The sequence below is a fragment of the Tamandua tetradactyla genome, chromosome 12 (genome assembly GCF_023851605.1).
Source record: "Tamandua tetradactyla isolate mTamTet1 chromosome 12, mTamTet1.pri, whole genome shotgun sequence".
Lineage (NCBI taxonomy): Eukaryota > Metazoa > Chordata > Mammalia > Pilosa > Myrmecophagidae > Tamandua > Tamandua tetradactyla.
This window is the reverse complement of record NC_135338.1, coordinates 32,317,228-32,343,476: the sequence shown is the minus strand read 5'-3', so window position 1 is coordinate 32,343,476 and position 26,249 is coordinate 32,317,228. Positions and strand designations below refer to the sequence as shown.

At 40.3% G+C, this 26,249-nt stretch overlaps 2 protein-coding genes across 9 annotated transcripts in view; one reads left to right on the top strand and one right to left on the bottom strand.

Moving 5' to 3' along the window:
• RIOX1 (ribosomal oxygenase 1) overlaps nucleotides 1-20,413 on the bottom strand; it is a 45,613-nt gene extending 25,200 nt beyond the window's left edge. For 3 of the 6 annotated variants that reach the window (XM_077122983.1, XM_077122985.1, XM_077122986.1), the window contains exons 1-3: nucleotides 18,826-20,411; nucleotides 17,259-17,435; nucleotides 7,969-8,195 (exon numbers count right to left, since the gene is read on the bottom strand). In XM_077122983.1, coding sequence (XP_076979098.1) covers nucleotides 17,295-17,435; nucleotides 18,826-20,244 — 1,560 coding nt within the window. In that variant the 5' untranslated portion in view covers nucleotides 20,245-20,411 and the 3' untranslated portion in view covers nucleotides 7,969-8,195; nucleotides 17,259-17,294. Of the gene's footprint in view, nucleotides 1-171; nucleotides 17,436-18,168 lie in introns of those variants that run through there. The other 3 variants (XM_077122987.1, XM_077122984.1, XM_077122981.1) reach the window with 3 other exon arrangements.
• The window catches only part of HEATR4 (HEAT repeat containing 4), an 85,430-nt gene that overhangs the window by 33,233 nt on the left and 25,948 nt on the right, over nucleotides 1-26,249 (top strand). For 2 of the 3 annotated variants that reach the window (XM_077122980.1, XM_077122979.1), the window contains exons 7-16: nucleotides 7,990-8,169; nucleotides 8,956-9,116; nucleotides 10,165-10,269; nucleotides 12,227-12,345; nucleotides 13,077-13,257; nucleotides 13,828-13,897; nucleotides 14,725-14,914; nucleotides 15,638-15,716; nucleotides 16,494-16,653; nucleotides 18,173-18,231. In XM_077122980.1, the coding sequence (XP_076979095.1) occupies nucleotides 7,990-8,169; nucleotides 8,956-9,116; nucleotides 10,165-10,269; nucleotides 12,227-12,345; nucleotides 13,077-13,257; nucleotides 13,828-13,897; nucleotides 14,725-14,914; nucleotides 15,638-15,716; nucleotides 16,494-16,653; nucleotides 18,173-18,231 (1,304 nt within the window). Of the gene's footprint in view, nucleotides 1-7,989; nucleotides 8,170-8,955; nucleotides 9,117-10,164; nucleotides 10,270-12,226; nucleotides 12,346-13,076; nucleotides 13,258-13,827; nucleotides 13,898-14,724; nucleotides 14,915-15,637; nucleotides 15,717-16,493; nucleotides 16,654-18,172; nucleotides 18,268-26,249 lie in introns of all 3 variants that reach the window. The other variant, XM_077122978.1, reaches the window with a different exon arrangement.

Below are 26,249 nucleotides of genomic sequence, written 5' to 3'. Positions count from 1 at the left end.
ATTCCCGGCCCCAGCCTATGTAACAAAAACGGAGAAACAGAATACAATAAAAACAAGAAAATGTTTAAAGATGTTTCCCTTTCTTCCTTCCTTCCTTCCTTCTATCCTTCCTTCCTTCTCTCTGTCTTTCCTTTAAAAAAAAAAAAAAAAAAAAAAAAAAAAAAAAAGAAGTGCAGCGTACCCCAAACAGAATTGATCCCATTAGACGTATTCCAAGACACTTACTAATCAGAATATCAGATGTCAAAGAAAAAGAGAGAATCTTGAAAGCAGCAAGAGAAAAGCAATCCATCACATACAAGGGAAACCCAATAAGACTATGTGTAGATTTCTCAACAGAAACCATGGAGGCAAGAAGACAGTGGGATGATATATTTAAGTTACTAACAGAAAAATTGCCAACCAAGAATTTTTTATCCAGCAAAATTGTCCTTCAAAAATAAGGGAGAAATTAAAATATTTTCAGACAAAAAAATCACTGAGAGAATTTATGACCAAGAGACCGGCTTTGAAAGAAAAACTAAAGGGAGAACTAGAGACAGACAGGAAAAGACAGGAGAAAGGGGTGTGGAGACGAGTGTAGAAATGAAGACTATCAGTAAGGTAGAAAGAAGAAAATTGGGTATGACATATAAATTCCAAAATGCAAATGGTAGAAGAAAGTACTACTCATACAGTAATAACAATCAATGCTAATGGATTAAACTCCCCAATCAAAAGACATAGACTGGCAGAATGGATTAAAACACAGGACCCATCTATATGCCGTCTACAGGAAACACATCTTAGACCCAACGATAAACAAAGGTTGAAAGTGAAAGGTTGAGAAAAGATATTCCATGCAAATAACAATCAGAAAAGAGCAGGAGTAACTATGCTAATATCCAACAATATACATTTCAAATATAAAAAAGAGTTAAAAGAGATAAAGGACACTATGTATTAATAAAAGGAACAATTCAACAAAAAGATATAACAATCATAAATATTTATCTGCTGAGCCAGAATGCTCCAAAATACATGAAGAAAACACTGAAAAGAGAAATAGACACATCTACCATAATAGTTGGAGACTTCAATTCCCCACTCTCATCAATGGACAGAACATCTAGAGAGGATCAATAAAGAAACAGAGAATTTGAATAATACAATAAATGAGCTAGACTTAACGGACATTTATAGGACATTACACCCCACAACAGCAGGATACACCTTTTCCTCAAGTGCTCATGGATCATTCTCAAGGATAGACCATATGCTGGATCACAAAGCAAGTCTCAATAAATTTAAAAAGAGTGAAATCATACAAAACACCTTCTCAGATCATAAAGGAATAAAATTGGAAATCAATAACAGGCAGAATGCCAGAAAATTCACAAATATATGGAGGCTCAACAACACACTCGTAAACACCCAGTAGGTCAAGGAAGAAATTACAAGAGAAATCATTCAATATCTCAAGGCAAATGACAATGAAAACACAACATATCAAAATTTATGGGATGCAGCAAAAGCAATGCTAAGAGGGAAATTTATTGCCCTAAATGCCTATATCAAAAAAAGAATAAAGAACAAAAATCGAGGAATTAACTGTCCACTTGGAAGAACTAGAAAAAGAACAGCAAACTAAGCAAGCAAAAGGAAAGAAATAATGAAGATTAGAGCAGAAATAAATGAAATTGAGAACATAAAAACAATAGAAAAATTAACAAAACCAGAGGTTGGTTCTATGAGAAAATCAGTAAGATTGATGGACCCTTAGTGAGGCTGACAAAAAGAACGAGAGAGGATGCAAATAAATAAAATCAGAAATGGAAGAGGAGACATAACCACTGACCCTGCTGATATTACAGAGGTAATGAGAGGATACTATGAACAAATTTATGCTAGTAAACTAGACAATGTAGATGAAATGGACAACTTCCTAGAAAAGCATGAACAACCCATATCGACTCAGGAAGAAATAGACAACCTCCAAAAACCAGTCGCAAGTAAAGAAATTGAATCAATCATTAAGAAGCTCCCCAAAAAGAGAAGTCTAGGATCAGATGGCTTCACATGTGAATTATACCAAACATTCCAGAAAGAATTAGTACCAATCTGCTCAAACTTCAAAAAAATTGAAGAGGAAGGAAGGTGACTTGTTTCCCTGAAGCCAAATTCACCCTCATGCCAAAGTCAGACAAAGATATTACAAGAAAATAAAACTACAGACCAATCTCTCTAATGAATATAGATGCAAAATCCTCAACAAAATTCTTCAAATTGAATCCAACAGCATATTAAAAGAATTATACACCATGACCATGTAGGATTCACCACAGGTATGCAAGGATGGTTCAACATAAGAAAATCAATTAATGTAATACACCATATCAATAAATCAAATCAGAAAACCACATGATCATCTCAATTGATGCAGAAAAGGCATTTGACAAAATTCAACATCCTTTCTTGTTGAAAACACTTAAAGGATAGGAATAGAAGGGAACTTCCTCACTATGATAAAGGGAATATATGAAAAACCCACAGCTAACATCATCCTCAATAGGGAAAAACTGAAAACTTTCCCCCTAAGATTAGGAACAAGACAAGGATGTCCACTATCACCATTGTTATTCAACATTGTGTTGGAAGTTCTAGCCAAAGCAATTAGACAAGAAAAAGAAATACAAGGCATCAAAGTTGGAAAGGAAGAAGTAAAACTCTCACTGTTTGCAGATAATATGACACTATATGTCAAAAACCCTGAAAAATCCACAGCAAAACTTCTAGAGCTAATAAATGAGTACAGCAAAGTGGCAGATTACAGGGTCAACACTCAAAAATCTGTAGTGTTTCTATACACTAGTAGTGAACAATCTGAAGGGGAAATCAAGAAAAAAATTCCATTTATTTTGCAACCAAAAGAATAAAATATCCAGGAATAAATAAACTAAAGATGCAAAAGACCTTAACAAAGAAAACAACAAGAAATTGTTAAAAGACAGTGAATAAAAAGGTATTTGTAATGTCCCCTTGGGGGGATGATGAGAAAGGGGGAAAATTCAACTTCCCCAAGTTGAATTCTTGATATTCTCACAAGCAGTGGGGACAACCAAAGCTACAGGCTGAGCCCCCAGTCTTGGAGTTTGTTCATATGAAATTTAACCCCATGAAGGATAGGTCAAGCCTACTTAAAATTAGGCCTAAGAGTCACCCCCAAGAGAACCTCTTTTGTTGCTCAGATGTGGCCTCTGTCTCCAGCCAACACAACAAGCAAACTCATCACCCTCCCCCATCTACATGGGACATGACTCCCAGGGGTGTGGACCTTCCTGGCAACATGGGACAGAAATCCTAGAATGAGCTGAGATTCAGCATCAAGGGATTGAGAAAAACCCTAGAATAAGCTGAGATTCAGCATCAAGGGATTGAGAAAATCTTCTTGACCAACGGGGGAAGAGTGAAATGAGACAAAATAAAGTTCAATGGCTGAGAGATTCCAAACAGAGTCAAGAGGTTATCCTGGAGGTTATTCTTACGCATTAAATAGATATCATCTTGCTAGTCAAGATATAATGGAGAGGCTGGAAGGAACTGCCTGAAAATGTAGAGCTGTGTTCCAGTAGCTATGTTTCTTGAAGATGATTATATAATGATACAGCTGTAACAATGTGACTGTGTGATTGTGAAAACCTTGTGTCTGATGCTCCTTTTATCTACCTTATCAACAGACGAGTAGAACATATGGAATAAAAATAAATAATCGGGGGAACAAATGTTAAAATAAATTTAGTTTGAAATGCTAGTGATCAATGAAAGGGAGGGGTAAGGGGTATGGTATGTTTAAACTTTTTGTTTTCTTTTTATTTCCTTTTCTGAATAGATGCAAATGTTCCAAGAAATGATCATGATGATGACTATGCAACTATGTGATGATATTGTGAATTACTGATTATGTATGTAGAACAGAATGATCAAAGGTTAAGAATGTTTGTGATTGTTTGGTGTTTTTTGCTATTTACAAAAAAATTTTTTTAATTATTAAAAAAAAAAAGAAATCGTTAAAAGAAATCACAGAAGACCTAAATAAATGGAAGGGCATACCGTGTTCATGGATTGGAAGACTAAATATAGTTAAGATGTCAATTCTACCTAAATTGATTTATAGATTCAATGCAATACCAATTAAACTCCCAAAAACTTACTTTTCAGAAATAGAAAAACCAATAACCAAATTTACCTGGAAGGGCAGGGTGTCCTGAATAGCTAAAAATATCCTGAGAAAGAAAAATGAAGTCGGAGGTCACACACTATCTGATTTTAAGGCATATTACGAAGGTACAGTTGCCAAAACAGCATGGTACTGGTATAAAGATAGATATACTGACCAATGGAATCGAATAGTGTGTTCAGATATAGACTCTCTCATCTATGGAGAACTGATCTTTGATAAGGCAGTCAAGCCAACTTACCTGGGACAGAACAGTATGTTCAATAAATGGTGCCCAGAGAACTGGATATCCACATGCAAAAAAGAATGAAAGAAGATCCACATCTCACACACTACACAAAAATTAACTCAAAATGGATCAAAGACCTAAACATTAGACCTAAGACCATAAAACTGTTAGAAGAAAATGTAGGAAGAAAATATTATAAATCTTACAATAGGAGGTGGTTTCCTAGACCTTACACCCAAACCACAAACATTGAAAAAAGAAAGAAAGAAATGGGAACTCCTCAAAATTAAATATACTTAAGCCTCAAAGAACTTCATCAAGAAAGTAAAAAGGCAGCCTACTCAATGGGAGACAATATTTGGAAATGATGTATCAGATAAGGGTCTAGTATCCAGAATATATAAAGAGATTGTTCAACTCAACAACAAAAAGACAGACAACTCAATTATAAAATGAGCAAAAGACTTGAACAAACACTTCTCAGAAGAGGAAATAAAAATGGCCAAAAGGCACATGAAAAGATGCTCAACTTTCCTGGCTATTAAGGAAATGCAAATCAAAAGCACAATGAGATATTGTCTCACACCCACCAGAATGGCCATTATCAATAAAACAGAAAATGACAGAGGATGTGGAGAAAGAGGCACACTTATCCACTGTTGGTGGGAATGTCAAATGGCACAACCGCTGTGGAACGCAGTTTGGCGGGTCCTCAGGAAGCCATATGACCCAGTAATACCATTGCTAGGTTATCTACTCAGAGGACATGAGGGCAAGGACACAAATGAACAATTGCGCACCAATGTTTATAGCAGCATTATTTACAATTGCCAAGAGATGGAAACTGCCAAAATGTCTATCAATAGACTAGTGACTAAACAAGCTGTGTATATACATACAATGGAATATTATGCAGCTGTAAAACAGAATAAAATTATGAAGTATGTAACAACATGGATGAACCTTATGAACATTATGCTGAGTGAGATTACCCAGAAACAAAAGGACAAATACTGTATGGTCTCACTGATATGAACTGACATTAGTGAATGAACTTGGAAAACTTCAGTTGGTAATAGAGACCATCAGGAGACAGAAATAGGGTAGATATTGGGTAACTGGAGCTCAAGGGACACAAATTGTGCAACAGGACTGATTGTAAAAATTCAGAAATGGATAGCACAATACTACCTAACTGTAATACAATAATGTTAGACCGCTGAATGAAGCTGAATATGAGAATGATAGAGGGAGGAGGCCTGGTGGCACAAATGAAAACAGAAAGAAAGGTAGATGATAAAGACTGAGATGGTATAATCTAGGAATGCCTAGAGTATATAATGATAGTGACTAAGTGTTTAAATTTAACAATGTTTTTGCATGACGAAGAATAAAGGAATGTCAATACTGCAGGGTAATGAAAATAGATGGTAATTCATATTTTAAAACTTTAAATTATGTGTGAGACTAAAGCAAAAATTGTTTATTTGGTACAAAATTAATATTTTGACTAGTGCATTTCCTAATATAACTTATGTGGACAGCTTAATTGAACACTATAAGTAAATGGAACTTTGAGTAGGGCATGAGATTTTGTAGGTTTGTCCAGAGTGATGCCCAGATAAATCCCAGAGTGATTTGAACAGTGAATGAAAAAGTATTTGCAAAGCCCCGTTGGGGGAATGGCAAGAAAGGGGAAAAACTCAACTTCGCCAAGTGTAGAATTCTTGATATTCTCACAAGCAGTGGGAGAACCAAAGCAATAAGCAGAGCCCTCAATCTGCAGGTTTGTTCATATGAAACTTAACCCCACAAAGGATAGGCTATCCTACTTAAAATTAGGCCTAAGACCTAACAGTCACCCCCAAGAGAACCTCTTTTGTTGCTCAGATGTGGCCTCCCCTCCAGCCAACACAACAAGCAAACTCACTGCCCTGCCCCTGTTATGACTCCCAGGGGTGTAGACCTTCCTGGCAATGTATTATATAGATATCACCTTTTTAGTTGAGGTGTAACAGAGAGGCTGGAGGGAACTGCCTGAAAATGTAGAGCTGTGTTCCAGTAGTCATGTTTCTTGAAGATGATTGCATAATGATATAGCTTTCACAATGTGACCGTGTGATTGTGAAAACCTTGTGTCTGATGCTCCTTTATCTACCTTATCAACAGATGAGAAAAACATATGGATTAAAAATAAATAATCAGGGGAACAAATGTTAAAATAAATTTAGATTGAAATGCTAGTGATCAATGAAAGGGAGGGTTAGGGGATATGGTATGTATGAATTTTTTTCTGTTGTCTTTTTATTTCTTTTTCTGAATTAATGCAAATGTTCTAAGAAATGATCATGATGATGAATATACAATTATGTGATGAAAACAAAAAAGAATATCATATTGTATGTTGATTGTTTTTATTAATAAAAATTAAAAAAAAAAATTAGGCCTAAGAATCACCCCCAAGAGAACCTCTTTTGTTGCTCAGATGTGGCCTCTCTCAGCCAACACAACAAGCAAACTCATTGCCCTCCCCCTCTCTATGTGGGACAGACTCCCAGGGGTGTGAACCTTCCTGGCAACATGGGACAGAAATCCTAGAATGAGCTAGGACTCAGCACCAAGGGATTAAGAAAACCTTCTTGACCAAAAAGGGGAAGAGAGAAATGAGACAAAATAAAGTGTCAATGGCTAAGAGATTCCAAACAGAGTTGAGAGGTTATTCTAGAGGTTATTCTTATGCATTATATAGATATCACCTTTTTAATTAGGTATAATGGAGAAGTGTAATGGAGGGTGGAGGGAACTGCTTGAAAATGTACAGCCGTATTCCAGTAGCCATGTTTCTTGAAGATGATTGTATACTGATAGAGCTTTTGCAATGTGACTGTGTGATTATGAAAACCTTGTGTCTGATGCTCGTTTACCTACCTTATCAACAGACGAGTAAAACATATGGATTAAAAATAAATAAATAATCGGGGGAACAAATGTTAAAATAAATTTAGTAGATTGAAATGCTAGTGATCAATGAAAGGGAAGGATAAGGAATGTGGTATGCATGAATTTTTTTTCTTTTTATTTCTTTTTCTGAATTGATGCAAATGTTCTAAGAAATGATAATGATGATAAATACACAAATAAGTGATGATATTGTGAGTCACTGATTATATATCAAGAATGGAATGAGCATATGGTAAAAAATACATATATAATGTCCCCTGGGATAAATAGGTAGATTCTCATCACTAAAGAATGGTGGAGGTCACCGCAGTCTAGCTTGAAAAACTCCTTTGGTTTGAACACAAATTTTGAAAGACTAGGTGTCAAAGGCTTGGGAACTGGCATACACAGCCCAGAAATGAGCTCTAACCCCCGAACCATAAAATCCTGCCCATCATAGGGACTCAGCTTAACTCTAGCTAAATTATTAGCAGCAAGCACCTGAGACCAAGATTGAACAGCATGTAGCACTGGGGAGGAAGCTGTGTTTGAAAGAAAAGCAAAGGGGCTACTACATTCTTACCTGGCTCTCTTCTGATCACAGAAATGGAGACTGTGGGAGCTCCATCCATCCAGGACTTGCCAGAGGCTCTACAGCCCGCCTTGGAGGCTGCTCTTTGTGACAAGAATGTCAACGTGAGGATTGCAGCAGCGGTATGCCAATATGCCATTCAGTCACATAATCCCCTTGCCCGGGACATCATGCAGATGGCCCTTTTGAAGGGTAAGTAGCTCCCTGTTACTTCTGACCTGGGAATATGAGGTAAAGAGAAAATATCTCACCATCAGTTTTTCCCAGTCCTTTCCTCTCCACTGTCTTGCTCTGTGACATCTGCTGTGCTGATAGAGGTTTGAGTTTGTTAATGTTAGAATACTCAGAGATTAGTTGTTCCTGAGTGCTTTTACAAAAATAGATGCACTCCTACTATGTGGTACCTGGGCTCTGATCTCAAGAATAAAATAGCTAAGCTTCTCATAATGTATTTTACTAGAAACTATGTCCTCTTTTACACACTCTGAGTTTCTTTTTTAATTAAAAAGACAATGAAACAATACTAAAGAATACTTTTGCAAATGAAAAACTCATCACTTGGATATATCATGCTTCTATTTTTGCACATTAACTTTCAGGCACTGTCTATGTGCACTGCTGGAGTAAAAGTCAAAGAACTTTGTTAGGTGATGGGCCCGAGGTGTCTAACTGATCTCTTAGGAGGTGTGGCTATTCTTTACCTTGAGGTGCGAAACAACTAGCTGACTGGTTTGACCTTTTGCATAAAGACTTTTAGCAACTTAATTCACCAACCTTAGGAGAGCCTCCAACCCAGCCTTCCCAGCTTTCCTACCTCCAGCAACTGCATCTCTGAGAGAGGCCAGAAGTGCCTTACTGCTGTTACCTTACAAGAGCCTATGGCATTGGATTTCTAGACTAAGAGGGCCATAGATATCAGGTGATCTAGAGGGAAACAGATCACTATTCTGGACTTCTTTCTTCACCCCACCATGGCAGGTAATAGTGTGGACAGCTGGGCTGCAGCTCAATGTTTGGCTCTGGAAGGTAATGCCACTTACCCTGTGATTAAGAGGATCCTCAATCAGCTGTTTAACAAGAAGAACAAGGACACTGAGGACCAGTGTTGTATCCTCCTGAGCCATCTCAGTAAGAAAACAGTATGTATCTTCTTGGTCAGAGAAAGAAACCAAAGTTTGGGGAACAATTGAGTCTTTGTGGTAATTGCTTATAAAAAATCCAAAATGCAGGTAGTTAGGTAGGATGATCTCAAACATAGGTAGAAAGTACAGTAACTGTGGGTGAACCCTGGCAGAGAGGTGTGTACAGGGAACACTGACAACACCTGTGTTAGTCAGGGTTCTTTAGAGAAACAGAGCCAACAGGAGAGATCTGTAAAGTTGTCTCATGTAACCGTGAAACTGGAAGAGTTCAAAATCCATAAGGTAGGCTGTAAAGATGGTGGCTCCAATAAAGGGTCTGGACAAACTCCACAAAGGGACTCACTGGATTAAAAAAGGAGTGAAAGAGTCTCTTCCTCCTGAAAAGCCTTCAACTGATTGGATTATCTCATTGTGGGAGGCACACCTTAGTTGATCGCAGATGTACTCACAATCAACTCACTGATGTCTTAATGCACCAGCCTTCTGGTTTATCAACCAGCCATGAAATATCCTCACAGCAACAGTTAGGCCAGTGCTGATTATGACCAGACAACTGGGCATAATCACTTTGCCAAGTTAACACCAGAACCCAACCATCACAACATCTTTCTGAGAAAGATGAGAAGAGTAGTTTGAAAGAGTTTCTAACTGTGTATACAGGAAGAATTGTGATATATAAAATTTGCTTCAGTGCACTAAAAACTGCACAGACCTACAATTGTGTTTAATTATTTTCAGTAGAAATATAAAACAAAGGTTGAGGCAAATACAAATCATTTTAAGAGTAAAGATAATTAAGGTCAAGAAAAGAAGGCCCCAGCAGTTTTCTTTTGATTACTAAATCTGAATTTTGTTCCCTGATTATGATTCCAGAGTCACTTGGCTCAGATATGAGTGTCCCAAATCTTGTAAGTCCATTCCTTTGCTAGGAATAGGCAACTTATGTACTTGAATGTTAGAGGTCATGTTATGATGTAACCACTTCAAGATTCTAATGCCTCTAAAAGTGATTGTGAATATCCATACAAATCTTCTGTCTCCTCAGACCCTGATATATACCATGCTTGCTGTGGAGCTTAATAGCCATCAGTGGAAGGACCGGATTATGGCTTGCCGGGCTCTCTCCTGTATCAATGGAAATGTCAGTTTGGTAAGCCTTCTCTTTCTGTGCTTCCAGGACAGAAAGCCTACGCAGGGCTTAGGAATCCTTACACCTTTTGCTGCCTCCGTGTAGTATCCCATTCTTATCAAAAAGATCTCTGATCCCACACTACTAACTCATACTCCTAATCCAGAATTGTCTTCAAATGCTATCTTTCTGTACTTAAGCCAGTGGTTCTCAGTGCAGTGGCAATCCACAAATTGTAACGGATCCAGTGAAACAGGTGCAAAATTGAGAGCAAGAGTATAGAAGACTTAAAGTAATTTAATATTGCCTCAGTATCAAAGTATTTTATAAAAGTATCAGTTAATGACATATTTGCCAACTTGTCCTTCATCACAGACAATCTGAGAAGCACTGACTGAATAACCGAACAACTTAACTAAATTACTGTCTATGCTGGCTCTCCCTAAGTTTCAGCACACACATAAAGAAGATATAAACACATACCCTATTTTTAAAAAACTGACAATGTTGTTGGAACAACAAGACTAATACACATGAATGATATATTTCAAGAACAAGCAATCACTGTAAGGTATTCTCAAAATTTTTCAGAGGGAGACTAGTGTGAGCTGAACCTATCTGTTCAAGTTTTGTGAAGGTCTGTGGGACAACTGAACAAGACTTGGATAGAACTTAATAGGGAATTCCAGGCAAAGGAACCTCCTTTTTGCCATTATTTTAAAACCATCTTTAGGACTCCAAATGAGATGGATATGGCCCAGAATGGCCAAGAACACTGCCATTCCCACAAGAAGTGAATGCTCTTACTCTTTAACCCTTACTATTTGACACAGGAATCACAAAATCTACCCATTCAATGTAATCACCTGAAGACATTTTAGTGGGTTCATTCTGTTTCAAGAACCTACTGTACCTTGCCACTAAAATTCTGGACCTTTAGCATAGGCATCAATAGAAATAAATCTTATCTTAGGCCAACTCAATCAAAATCTCAATTTTAACAACATCATTTAAACAGTATTATGTGCCCATTCATCTCAACACTTGTCACTAAGGATTGCCAACTGAAAGTAAAAAACATGCAGAACTAGCAAGGGGCAGATATAAAGTTGATGAGGACTTCCTGTCACGTGCTGGAATTAAGAAAAGTGGTATGTCTTCACTCATTCAGTTAAAGCAAGCATTTCTGACCACTTCCTACATGTTAGGCAATATGCTGGTACTGGGGATGCAAAGATGAATAATATGCCTTCTGTCTTCATGGATCATGTTATAATTAGCTATAAAAGAAGGAGCTGTAAGGTACTACTGGGATTTCCTATGCTATGGAGGGCAATGACTTCACCATGGAGATGCTATTTAAATTAAATCCTAAAGAAGAGTAGGAAAACATTAGATACCAGGTAGAAGTGAAGAAGGGAGATGTTTCAGGCAGGAAGAATAGCTTGGGAACAATTACAGAATCATCAGTTACAAGTGTAGTAAGCTTTACCCTTTTCCCCTGAGAACAGCAGACTTGACTACATAAGGTGACCAATTGTCCTGGTTTGCCTAGGATTGAAAGCGTTTCCCAGAACTCAGGACTTTAGTGCTAAAACAGGGTAAATTCCAGGCAAATTGGAATGAGTTGGTATTGCTATTATCACCTTACATTTTTAAGTCTCTCACTTATAGATTACATTGATCCCAACGCTGTATAATAGGTTAAAGCATGAGCTTTGGAAACAGACTTGGTTTTGTGTTCTGGCTTCAGCACTCACCAGGTTAAGCTTGGGCAAATTAATCTAAACCCCCGTTCTGTCATCTGTAAATAGTAATAACATCCACCTCATTAGATTATTTTGGGAGGATTAAGTGAGATATCATAAGTGAAAACACTTAGCACAATGCCAGGTATAAAATATGTTCAATAATATTAATAATAAATAATTACTATTAATTACATGATACATTATTACTATTACAAAACTACTTATAGGATATAAGACAGAAGTTGATTGAGTTGATGTGGAACGACTGGAACATGGAAGTAAGACAAGCAGCCACCCAAGCTCTGGGGCAAATGAACCTTGGGAAAGAGTTACATGACAAGATCAGGTAAGACCCAGTCAACATGAGGAGAGAAACTTTTCCTTAGAAGTGTTCAGGGGGCCTGGGATCCAGCCAGACAGCAATTCTTGAGTTCCTCTGTATGCTCAGCATTGTATCAGATCCCACTGCAGAATTTTTTTTTATAAAAGCCTAACAATGTGGCTAGGAAAAGAAGTATTGGGTACCCACTAGTGGTTAGGCATTCTTTTGGGTGCTTATGATTCTGACTACCCAGGCAAGATAAAGAAATACCTAAAACACAAATATATAAAATGCCAAATCATATTAAAAACTAGAGCAAATGGCATATATTATAACTGGTATAGCAGAAAAACACAATGGTCAGTGGCCTAAAGAAGGTCAAGTTTCATGGAGGATGCATAAGACTGCAGAGGTAGGGAGAAGGGAAGGCATTCAGGTTGGGAGTCAAATGCAGAAATGAGCATGGCACATGTGAGAGCAATGAAGAAGAGACCTTGACTGTGGCAAAAAGTGCATGATAAAATGTTCCTTTATTCCTTCATTCAAGACAGTAGAGTGCCTAGCATTTGCTAGGTAATAGGGATTAAGGTACATGCAGCAATTGAGGTTTCTAGCCAGTGAAGCTTAACCTAATGGACGAAAGACTGCCTAGAAAAGGGTGGGGATGGATAATGGAGATCCTACAGAGCTTGGATTTTAACCTGCCACTGAAGGTTTAAGGAGGAAAAATTTAAAAAGCACCTTATGCCTTACAGAGTCAAGCTGGGTCAAGGAAATTCCCAGGAGCGTGTGAAAGCTCTCTCCCTGATTGGTGGGCTCAAGCTCATGACTGCCAAGCTTCTCCCAGGTTTCCTGAATTGCTTCTCTGATGACTTTGCAGCAGTACGGCGAGCAGCTTGTTTGGCAGCAGGTGCCCTACAGATCCGTGACAAGATGGTGAGTCCAGGAAACATGTTCCCATCTCACCTGATCTGAAAAGGACATGACCTTGAGCTTTTTTATGTACAATATACTCACTATTCTGTAGGGACACAGTATGAGATCGGAACTAGGAAGGTGGAAGTAAATAGGCCATATCAAAGAGTTAGGACCACATTTAGCACCCAATCAGCTCAGATTTCACTCTGGAGCACATTCATGTTTATTCAATCTTGTTCTCACCTCAGTTAACTAGCTCTCTAGGTGCAAATGGGCTTTAGGATAGATTCCAGTGAATGAAGTTATAACATAATCCCTAAGTACTAGGGAAAAGCCTGATTGTGATGACAAAAAAAGGCCTGTATGGTCATAGATGTAGGCTGAAAAAATCAATTTACAGAGCCCAGGTAATTCAGCTTTTATACTACGTTTACAGGTTGGTACTTTAGGGTCCAGCTCATCTGTCACTAGAATTGATGGAAGGTCATTTTTCAGTCATAGTACATTTTGGAAACAAGTGGGGACCCTAGCTCTGGTTCACTCTTATTCTTGTCCTCCTCATTAAACACTATGTTTTATCCACCTCAGGTGCTTGAATGCCTCCTGAATCTGATGCAGAGAGATCCTTACTGGAAAATCAAGGCCTTTGCCATTCGAGGTATCACAGAAATAGTGGTCCCAGCTCAATGACAAATACCTTCCATATGCTAGTCTAGATGATCCCCAGAAAGTCTCTAGAACGGAATGTAGGGAAGGAGGTAATCTTAGCTTCTTCAAGTTTATCTTATCTTCATGTTTCTTGCGTGAGATAGGAAAGATAATTTTCTTTTTCTTTTTAATTTTTAGTTGAGGATCTTGAGTCTAGGCTTTAGATCTTGTCAAATTTGTTAAGGAAAAAGGCTGACAAAACAGTCCCTGCAAACAGAATTATGAGATAAATTCCAAGCAGGTATCCACTGTTGGATACATCTTGCTTTTCCTGGACATTTCAAGCACAGGTCTCTATAAAAGTCAGACCAGATTCAAGACTGCTGAGACCTAAAACCATGCCCTCCAATTTTTCCTGTGAATACTTGGCATTGCTTCTCTCTTTGAGTTTTTGGCAGGTCCCTAGCAGAACTAACCCTAAGTAAACCTGTGACAAAATTTTGCCTTCCTTCCCCTTTACCCTGCTTGACTATGCCGATTTTCCAAGTTATCTGTCCCATATCTCAACCCCTAATATTTACGTAGTTTATGCTCATGAGCTACTGGACAAAAGTGGAATGGAACACCCCCTCTTAGGTACTTAGACACATATGTCCTACTCCAACCTATCCCTAAAATTCTAATGGTGATTAATCTCCATTCAGAGGAAAGATGTCGTTTGTAAGACTCAATTTAACAGGTGGTTGCCTATATCATTTATTTAGCAATAAGGGTATTTCTGAATGCTCAATACAGCCCCGAAGTGACAGGAAAAACACTATCCTTTAATCCTTGCAGCTTTGGGACAGATAGGCCAAGTGAGTCCCCAGCTGACAGATCTCCTGCTCTGGGCTATCCACTATGAAGAGTCACCAGGTGTACGACTGGAAGCTTGCCGTAGCATCCTAGCCCTCAAACTTCAAGGGGACCAGGTCAGGGACACCTTCCTAGATGTTCTGCTCCTGGAGAGCCATGATGCTGTTCTAAAGTAAGCTCTAAAGCTCTGGTTCTTGTCATGAACTCTTTTACTGCCAACTTTCCCAGCCCCGTTCAGAGTATGTCTCTGCCTTTCCAGGTTGTCTGATGACAGTAAAAGCATAGGCTCCTCCATACCACTCACCTACTTACTTACCTAAGTGGTGACACAAACATTGGCCTAAATCATAATCAAAGTCGAGCTCATGTAGCTCAGTCAGCGTTTCACTACCCCAGGTGGTTCCAAGTTCATCATTTAGTCAGTTAACTTTATTAAGTGTCTACTGTGACAAGCTTTAGAGTCAAAAAGCAAGGATCTGTATCCCAGCTCTGGCAATCACGAGCTATGTGAGCCTGGTCATGTCATTTAAACTCTCTGAGTTTATGTCTTCATATATCAAATGCAGATGAGTTTCCTTTATAGGATGTGGTAAAGATTAATGAGTTTAGTAGTTGTATACATATAGTAGTATATATTAGTATATCCTAAACTATGTATATTTGCCATATAGGTATTCAATAAATAGTAACTATTAGTACTTTCAAATGCATTATGTCAAAAGTCGTACAACATTCCCATAAGCTAAGCATCATACCATTTTTATGGATGAAAATCAGTAAATCTGCAGTTAGTACTGAAACTTAGGATTCTTGCCTGATTCCAAGTCCTGTGTCTCCCACCCCATGATTTTAAGGACATGGAAGAACAATCTAAGAAGTCTTTCCTATCTTTCAGGGAAATTTACCAGGCAATGAAGATACTCAACTTAGAAAATGAAGGAAATCAAGAAATGCTTCAAGAGATCAAGAACAGGGTAGATAAACACAAGCTGCATTTTCAAGAGAAAATTCAGGGCTCTCAAGAGTTCCCTGGAACCTTTTCCCCCCTAAATGTATATATATGTTCTTGTCCAGAAATCCTACAATACCAGACAAACATACCCTCTCATTTAAAGATAGAAAACATCTGTGCAAGATTATAGAGTCCAGTTCATTAAAACAAACAAACCTATTAGTCCTAACAAGCAGCCCTCTAAATTAGGGTTTTTTGTTGTTATCGTCTCTGAATACTGACTATCCTTCCTTTTCTCTCCACCAAACCCCTATACCAAAGCACTTTTTCTTTTTTACAGGTAGGCATACGGAAGGAATGAGGGATTGGAGCTGGCTCCCTAGATTTTATTTCCTTTTTAACGTTCCTTAATTTTTAATCTGGGCTCTTTTACCCAAAGAAACTCTAGCTGAAAGGATTGTTCTATTTCTCAAAGCTATTAGATGAGATAAAAGGAATAGACCAAAAAGGACTTTAAAAAAGTTAAAAGAACTTATGAGTGGGATTCCTATTTCATGTACTTCACACAGCCAATTTCACACCAAGCAAGCATTTCTTAGCAGGTTCCTTTTATCATGCCCCAAAAGCTCAAGTAAAAATTGCATTAACAAGCATAAAAAATGTCCAACCAATATCACGAGAACAATGTTCTCAGGCATTTATGTACCACCTAATATTAATAAGTATGGTGCAATCAGTTACTTTATTAATGCTTTTTGACTTTCAAAGTTGTTTCTTAACATCATTTGCTCTGATCTAGATCCGTACACTAAGCCAAAAGGACTTGCTGACACAGAAAATACTCAGAATCGAAGCAGTCATAGGAAAAGTGAAGGAGGAAGCAAAACGTGTTTATTTGCAACCCAAAGACGGACAGAAACCACTGCAACTCTGTACTCTTCTCCAAGAAACTTTTCAGGGTAGGCTTCTTAGGGGTGAATCCTTGATTCCTTTAAGAAACCATTTTCAGGATCTAGATGTTTTAGGTCTTAGTTCCAAGCCGTGCAGGAAAAGCACTTTTTTTACTTCTTGGCTGTCATCCTCTCATCCTATCAGTCCTGTTTCTTTTTTTTTTTCCCTCACCTCTCAGGTTTTTACTCATTTACTATTTTGTACCTAGAAAAAAAAAGTTAGGAATCTATATTTGAACTAATTTTGAAAGTTAGCTCAGAAAAAGGGCATGAAGAAAACATGAGTATTTCTTAAAAATGAACAAAATATTCTATGTATGTTTGAATAAGCACCAAAAAAAAAAGCTTACATTTTAATAGTGGTTAACTTTGGAAAAGTGGTTGGAGCAAGAGCCAATATTTTCACTTAATGTACATCTAAGCTTCTGCAACTTTTTAAAAAAGACTAGAGTTTTGGTAATGGGTGGTGGAAAAAAAAAGACTTATAAAGTTCTCAACCTATCAGTTATATAAGTGGTATCAGTTACAATGATAAATACGCTTAGAGTCCAAGAAACAACCTGAAATGGTAAGAAGGAAGGTACAAAAATCAAGCTTTACCAAAATATACTTACAAAATCTGTGTCCCCAGGCGTAGCAGCAGCCTCAGGTCATTCAGCCAGCTGCCTGCCAGCCACCACCCCAAACCTAGATCTTCTGGTTCCAAGTCCAGTGTTCTTTCTGGTACACCAGGCTCTTTTCCACCAACCATGAGAACATTCACTTGCCAGATTTGGTGGAATTTCTTCCAACTGCCAGAAAAAAATGAGAGTGGAAAGTGACTTGAACATCAGCCTTCCCTCATGGCCAATTCGCTTCAAGCTGGTTGAATGAGGCTTATGACAGGAAAATTAGGGGACATGCTGCCCCTTTGGGAGCAGTACTAGCCACTGATGCAAGCAAGCACTGGGCAAAAAACAATATAGTCATGATGCTGATGTTGCTAATGAGCAATAACTTTTCTAACAGGATACTGCTGAAGGGGTTGAAGAAGCATGATTAAAATGAATAAATTACCTCCAAAGTTATAGAATTAGCCCCAATCAGATGAATTTCTCTTTTTTAAAAAGCTGTTTAACATGCTCCTTTTACATCCTGCAACCATCAGTTTGCTACCCACCTCAGCCATTAGATATTTTCCCTGTCTTCCTCCCTACTCCCACATTTCTTCAAACCATCCCACATAATAATCTAGCCTTAGAAAAGGAAAACATTCTTTGGCACTTTAATAACTTTTCTACCATTCATACAGACTCACAACAAACAGGAGACTGACCCCAACCCTCCCCCCAAACTGATGAAAGAACTCAAAGGATGCAAATTCCAAATAAATACTTCTAATGTCTCAAGCAGAATGCTACACAGTACATGGAAGCCTGAGGGTGAGGATAAAGTTGGTGCTCTGAAATCATCTGGGATAGAGACTAAACTTCTGTAGGGATAGCTTCCTTTGTCCACCTCCAACTTCCATTTTTACTTTTGTACCTAGATGAGGTGGTTGTTCCTAGAAGACCATCTGAGGTTTGTGACACTGAAGCAGTCATACAGGTAAATTTAAGCACCACAGTTCCTGAAGGTTATCAGGTAAGAACATGAGTTTTTAAAAGAAAGATGGTAAAACCACTTATCGTCTTATTTGCAGCAATCAATAAGAGGCTAATTTAGGGTCAGAGGTATCTTGGTGAGCAGCAGCCCCTTATCATATAACATGGTGGCCAAGGAAAGCTGGTCCTCCACACTGTCACAGGGCAGGTCTCCCACTCTCACAAACTCTGGGTAGGAGCGAAGCAAGAGTTCCATGGCATCAGCTTGCTGGGGGTCTATCTCCAAGCACTTGGGCTCTTCCAGATGATAAACACGAGAGTTTTCCACTGTGTAATAGAGAAACAAACGGCCTCCCTCACCCACCAGCCGAGCTATCCCATCCTGAAGCATGTGCACTTCTGTTTCTGTAGTCACCTGGGCCCCCACGTTTACAGGTTCTCCAGCCTCCCAGCGAATGGGGAGCCCATGAACACTCAGTGCCCTCTCCCTATCAGTCAGCACAGGGGGCAGAGAATCGTGGATGAAGTCTTTGGCTCGCTGGTCAGCCACAGCATCAACAGGGGCAAAGTGTCCCAGGCGGGCAACCAAGACCCTCACCTTCTCCATGAAAGCGGTTCTTCGCGGATCCTTAGAATCTGAATGCTGGGCTCCCATGTAATCCATGAAGTCTCGGGGTAGACCCCTACGAAACTCCACATTTTCTTCCATTGCAGCCTGCACGGCCAGAGGCAGTACCGCTTCCACAAAGTCGCCCCACGTATTGCGCTGGTACGTGGACATGGTGAGGTGCAGCGAGTGCATCCCATCCTGGCATTCAGCTTGGTGAATGAAGCCCCGAGGGAAATAAAGCAAATCCCCAGGTTCCAGGACGGTCTGCAGCACCGGCTCACCGAGATCCTCCTGGCTGAAGTTGGGACTGGATGTTAGGGCCAGTTCCTCAGACGCAACGCGGGGTCGGTAGACACGCCAGAGTTTCCTGCCTTCCAGCTGCAGCACGAAAGCCTCGATATCGTCGTAGTGAGGGGCAAAGCCCTGCGAGTTAGGGGGTGTTAGGTAAATGTTGGAGCCGGCCATACTTCCAAACTGCTCCTGGAGCACAGCCAAAAAATGCCACACGGTGGTGGAGAAAGCCTGCGGACAGAGAAGGCGCAGGGAGCAGCCTGCCTGATACAGGGACCACGCGGCGGAGGGCAGGGCGCGACCCGGCGGGTTCAGGGTCTCGCGCCGCCCGTTGATGTAGCGCGCGGCATCCAGGTGCTGCCCGAACTGTACATCCTCGTGGCGCAGCATCGAGTCCAGGTCGGCCGTAGAGAAGAGGCCCTGGTAGTAGGTTTGGTCCTGGCGGCTCACCAGCACCGCCTCCCGCTCCCATAGGCGCCGGTAGAAATGGTCCGGAGGCATGGGCGAGATGAGCCACTCAAAGAGGCGCGCCGCCCGCCGCCGGCTACTAGAGATGCAGTCTAGCTCCGCCAGAACGCGCTGCAGCGGGGAGCCGCAGGGCAGCTCTCCCCCGGCGCTATCCATCTGCGGTCCCGACAGTGTTGCAGGAGCCAGGGACGATGGGGCGGCCGCCAAGTGCTGGGCAGTGCACCGCAGGGCCGAGGTCTCCACCACACGGGTGGGCGCAGCTGGAACCTCCACCAGGCGCGCGGGCGTGGTCTGCAGGGAGCGGCCCGCCAGCGGGGCCTCCAGCAGCTCTGCAGGCCCGAGGTGGCCATACGGCTCTCGCCGGACCGCATCTGGGATGGCCGCCGCTGTGGCCCCCGCCCCACCAGACAAGGGGTCACCGGCATGGTCGACTGTCGACTCCTCCCGCGAATCCTCCGAGTCCTCACTCTGCGGCGTCTGGGCCCTTAGCGCCGCCATGCGGGACGCTACACTTCTCCTCAGCTGCCTGCGGATTTTCCTAGGCCTCAAGGGCATGGTCAAGACGGACACGCTGTGTGATTGAGGATGGCGCCGGCGCCTCAGGCGCCCTCGCCTCAGCAGTCCCGCGTTAGCGCGAAGCCGGTCCATGGTGGCGACACTCCCGGGGCGGAACCGAGGCTGGCCAGAAAGGGCGCCGAGCCCCGCAGCAGCTGCAGTGTACTCTGGGAAGGGAGCGCTGTCTCCAGCCTCGTCTTGGTTGGCCACGCCTACCGTTCTTCCTCCCCGCGCCTCCTGCTAGCCTTTGCAGCAACTGTTCTCTTCATTGACATGCAAACGTTCTCACTAGAAAGGCAGAATCTCTGCCAGATTAACAAGGATTCGTATTCAGAGGGTAATTTAAAAATCAGGTTCCTCGTGACTCCAGGAGAAAGTTGAACTCTTAACTCTTCTTTCCTCTGGTCTCTGAGTGTTGCACTGTTCCCCAGGACGCCCTTATTTTTGAAATGCATGTTCCCAGCAGCGTCATGTGGGAAAGTACACAATTCTTGTTTTCAAGGAATGTCCTCAGAGAAAGATACTACTCAAACTCTGCGTCTGCCCAGGTCTTCTCTACTCTCAGATAACTTCATGATTAAGTTCCTATCGAAGTTCCTCCACCTCAAGCCTCTCCCTCATTTTTCCATTACAAATTCTCTCTCACAATGAAAAAAATTTTATGAACTTCTCTACTTGCATTCTTATTATCTGCCCTTTCCACCACCTCTGGGATTTTATTTCATTAGCTACGACTTCTCTCTCTGAAATCTTCAATCTCTACCTCCTCTGAATCTTAAATTCCAATGTGTGGGCCTCTCATTTAACAAGACAGTGTGATGGGCGTGAGGTGTAATTGTCGAGAATAACACGGTCATTATCTTCATATAACTATAGTTGCTTTGTACATAAAGATTGCTTGTCTTCATTTGAATCATTTAAAATAAATTCCTGAGAGTGGAATTTCTGGTTCAGAGGTCAAGATAATTTTTATGATTATTAATAGGTTTTACAAATTGCCTTCCAAAAGGGTTTATAATGTTGCAAGTTATTATGAGTTTATTAGACCACAAGGCCTCTAGGGCCTCTAGGGTCTTGTCTGTTGTTCCTTCTGATCCTTCAGAGTTTCTTCTTCCACAGTCCCATTCCTATCCAGACACTTGCCAATGCTTTTAGATATTATACCTCCCCATGTCTTAGAGTCTCACGTCCATCCTTTCTTTTCTATTTCCCACGTGGTCTATTATTGTGGTTCATGTGCCAGTTTATACCACACATAGCTATGAGGTTAATTTTATCAAGTTGTGGCCCTACTCAAAATCCATCCATGAGTTCCATTGCCAAATATTAGATCCTTAGCCACGTACTGAAGGCACATGATGTTAGAGCCTTACCAGCCATAATTCGCCTTAATTCTTTTTCTGGCAAACTAGAGTATTTGCTGTTCCTTACCTATGTTCTCTTCCGTGTTTTATTCATGCTGTTCCCTCTAAATGCATCTCCCAATCATCTTTGGTCAAAACCTTAAAGTCCATTTCATATTCCAACCTCCCCCAAAGTCTCTACGGTTCTCCCCAATCACAAGAGAACATTGACCCGTTCACATGAACTTAGCATATTCTGCTTTGTATCACTGATTTATTTATTTGTTAAAATCCTCCCACGAGGGTGCGCAGGTGGTTCCGTGGTAGAATGTTCACCTTCCATGTGGGAGACCCAGATTCAATTCCCAGTCCAGGCACTCAAAAAAAAAAAAAATCCTTCCACTAAACTGTAAACTCCTTTGATGAAAAGACTTTCTTATACCGTTTTCTATCCTCTCTTGCATTCAGCACATCACCTTTCACACAGAAGGTGCACATGAAATGTGGGAAGCAGATCAACTAAACTAGAACTGAGTCTCTACCACTCAGCTGTGGCATTAACTCAGGCCAGTTACTTTCTCAAACCTCAGTTATCGCACCTGTAAAATGGGGATAATAATTAAACCTACTTCTTCACAGAGTTGTAAGGATAAAAGAATGCATGAAAGACAGCACAGACCTGGGACAGAGTAGGCACTTAAAAATGGCAGCTATGCCTGCAAGGAAAATCATTACCCTCCTCCACTATGTGGGTCATGATATTCAGGGGTGAAAGTCTCCCTGACAACATGGGACCTAACTCCCAGTGATGAGTCTGATCCTGACATCATAGGATCAACAATGCCCAACCCCCAAACAACATCTTTACTGTTAACTCTTAAGAGCACCTAGGGCTCTAACTGAAACTCTATAAAAGTTTCACTCGCTAAATTTATTTTCCTCATATCAATAAACTCCAGAGAAGGTGGGAAGACCAGGGCCAAGATGGTGGCTTAGTAAGGTGTGGGATTTAGTTCGTCCTCCAGAGCAGCTACTAAATAACCAGGAACAGTACAGAAAAACTGCTGGGGCCACATCAGTGACCGGACACACAGCGAATCCCAGTTCGGACCTACTGGACTGGCTGTGAGCACCCCAGAACTTTGAGTTCCCCAAGCTACAGCTGCCAGCGTCCCTCCCCTGCAGGCTGCTTCCCAGAGGGGAAAGGAAAGAGACTTTACCAGCAGGAGGGGCTGAGTGCAACCAAGCTCCAATTGTGGAATTAATTCACAAATTCTGACTACTAAAAATAGGCCCCCAGTTCAGGTGAACCTGGTCAAAGCAGAGGTTGCTGATTTTTGCCAGGCCCCAAGGGGGCAGGGCTGACGGAAAAAGAAAAAAGAAAAAAAGAAACAGAGGTTCTTTGGATTGGATAGCACATAATACTTGAAAGGGTCTGGGCCCTGAAGCAAAGGAGGGGGCACAAAGGATCTGAAGGTACACAAAACAATGTACCAAAACTTACGGTCTTGATTGGCAAACATGAGAATCAGGGGTCCTGCTCTAAGAAGGATTTTTCTCTTTATTTTTTGTGGCTGTGTTTCTACAAAGGCTTGACTGCCTTTGGATACAGCGGCAGGGCTTCTCAGTCTGCAACTGCCCCACATAAGCAGAAACAAGCTTGTCTGGAGTCTGTGCCTTCCCCAGGGGAGAGGTGGGGCCCACCCCAGTTGGATACCCTCCCTCAAGGAATTCAGACCCCAGGGCTTGGTAATTTGAAGCCATTAAAACCAGCCTACAACCTCTCCTCTGTCTCCACCACACTCCCAGCAGGGAGAGTCTGCCAAAGTTAAAGGTATCTTATCACCTAATTCTGGTGGGACTCACAGGCAGACAAGTGCCGCACACTGGGAAGAACAGGAAAAACACAGAGTCCAGAGACTTCACAGGAAAGTCTTTCACCCTGCTGGAACTCACCCTCAGGAAAAACTGACACAGGTGACTCTTTCCTCCTGACAGGAGGCCAGTTTGGTCTGAGAAAATCTGACTGGGGTCTATAATACCTAAGTAGACCATCCTAAGGGTGGCGGGGGGAAGGTACCATACAGGCAGGGCAAGAAACAAGAAACCAAGAAGTGAAAAATTCTGCTCTGTTAAACAAAACCTAAGCTAGTGGTTCAGAATAAGCTGAACTGAATGTCATAGACCTGACAGACAACAAAGTCATCCAGCAAGAAAATCCTAGGTAACAGAAGTGAAAACAATCTCCAGAATCAACAAGCAGACATGGAAAATCTCATCAAAAACCAAATCAATGAATTGAGGAAGGATATAAAGAAGGTAAGGAATGGGCAAAAAGAAGAAATCAAAAGTCTGAAATAACAAATCACAGAACTTATGGAAATGAAAGGCACAGTAGAAGAAATGAAAAAAAAAAGGAAATCTACAATGTCAGATTTCAAGAGGCAGAAGATAGGATCAGTGAACTGGAGAACGGAACATCTGAAATCCAACAAGCAAAAGAAAATATAGGGAAAAGAATGGAAAAATATGAGCAGGGACTCAGGGAATTGAATAACAACATGAAGCACACGAATATCCGTGTTGTGGGTGTCCCAGAATGAGAAGAGAAGGGAGAAGGAGGAGAAAAACTAATGGAGGAAATTATCACTGAAATTTTCCCAACTCTTATGAAAGACTTAAAATTACAGATCCAAGAAGTGCGGCATACCCCAAACAGAATAGATCTAAATAGATGTACTCCAAGACACTTATTAATCAGAATGTCAGATGTCAAAGAGAAAGATAAAATCTTGAAAGCAGCAAGAGAAAAGCAATCCATCACATAAAAGGGAAGCCCAATAAGACTATGTATAGATTTCTCAGCAGAAACCATGGAGAAGAGAAGACAGTGGGATGATATATTTAAATTACTAACAGAGAAAAACTGCCAACCAAGAATTTTTTATCCAGCAAAACTGTCCTTCAAAAATGAGGGAGAAATTAAAACATTCTCAGACAAAAAAATCACTGATAGAATTTGTGACCAAGAGACCAGCTCTGCAAGAATTACTAAAGGGAGTACTAGAGGCAGATATGAAAAGACAGGAGAGAGAAGTGTGGAGACGAATGTAGAAATGAAGACTATCAGTAAAGGTAAAAAGAAGAAAAATTAGATATGACGTATAAAATCCAAATGGCAAAATGGTAGAAGAAAGTACTACCTGTATAGTAATAACACTAAATGTTAATGGATTAAACTCCCTGATCAAAAGACATAGACTGGCAGAATGGATTAAAAAACAGGACCCATCTATATGCTGTCTACAGGAAACACATCTTAGACCCAAGGATAAACATAGGTTGAAAATGAAAGGTTGGGAAAAGATATTTCATGCAAATAACAACCAGAAAAGAGCAGGAGTGGCTATACTAATATCCAACAAATTAGACTTCAAATGTAAAACAGTTAAAAGAGACAAAGAAGGACACTATGTATTAATAAAAAGAACAATTCAACAAGAAGACATAACAATCATAAATATTTATGCACCAAGCCAGAATGCTCCAAAATACATGAGGCAAACACTGAAAAGAGAAATAGACACATTTACCATAATAGTTGGAGACTTCAATTCCAGTCTCATCAATAGACAGAACATCTAGAGAGAGGATCAATAAAGAAACAGAGAATTTGAATATTACAATAAATGAGCTAGACTCAACAGACATTTATAGAACATTACACCCCACAACAGCAGATTACACCTTTCTCTCAAGTGCTCATGGTTCACTCTCAAGGATAGACCATGTGCTGGGCCACAAAGTAAGTCTCAATAAATTTTAAAAGATTGAAATCATACAAAACACTTTCTCAGATCATAAAGGAATGAAATTGGAAATCAGTAACAGGCAGAGTGCCAGAAAATTCACAAATATATGGAGGCTCAACAACACACTTGTAAACACGCAGTAGGTCAAGGAAGAAATTACAAGAGAAATCATTCAACATCTCAAGGCAAATGACAATGAAAACACAACATATCAAAATTTATGGGATGCAGCAAAGGGAGTGCTAAGAGGGAAATTTATTGCCCTGAATGCCTACATCAAAAAAGAAGAAAGAGGAAAAATCGAGGAATTAACTGTCCACTTGAAAGAACTAGAGAAAGAACAGCAAACTAACCCCAAAGCAAGCAAAAGGAAAGAAATAATGAAGATTAGCACAGAAATAAATGAAATTGAGAACATGAAAACAATTGAGAAATCAACAAAACCAGAAGTTGGTTCTATGAGAAAATCAATAAGATTGATGGACCCTTAGTGATATTGACAAAAAGAAGCAGAGAGAGGATGCAAATAAATAAAATCAGACATGAATGAGCAGACATAACCACAGACCCTGCTGAAATAAAGGAAGTAATGAGAGGATACTGTGAGCAACTTTATGCTAATAAATTCGACAATGTAGATGAAATGGACAACTTTCTAGAAAGGCATGAACAACCAACTTCTACTCAAGAAGAAATAGATGACCTCAACAAACCAATCACAAGTAAAGAAATTGAATCAGTCATTAAAAAGCTTCCCAAAAAGAAAAGTCCAGGAGCAGATGGCTTCACATGTGAATCCAGAAAGCATTAGTACCAATCGTGCTCAAACTCTTCAAAAAAATTGAAGAGGATGGAAAGCTACCTAACACAGTCTATGAAACCAGCATCACCCTCATACCAAAGCCAGACAAAGATATTATAAAAAAGAAAACTACCAACCAAT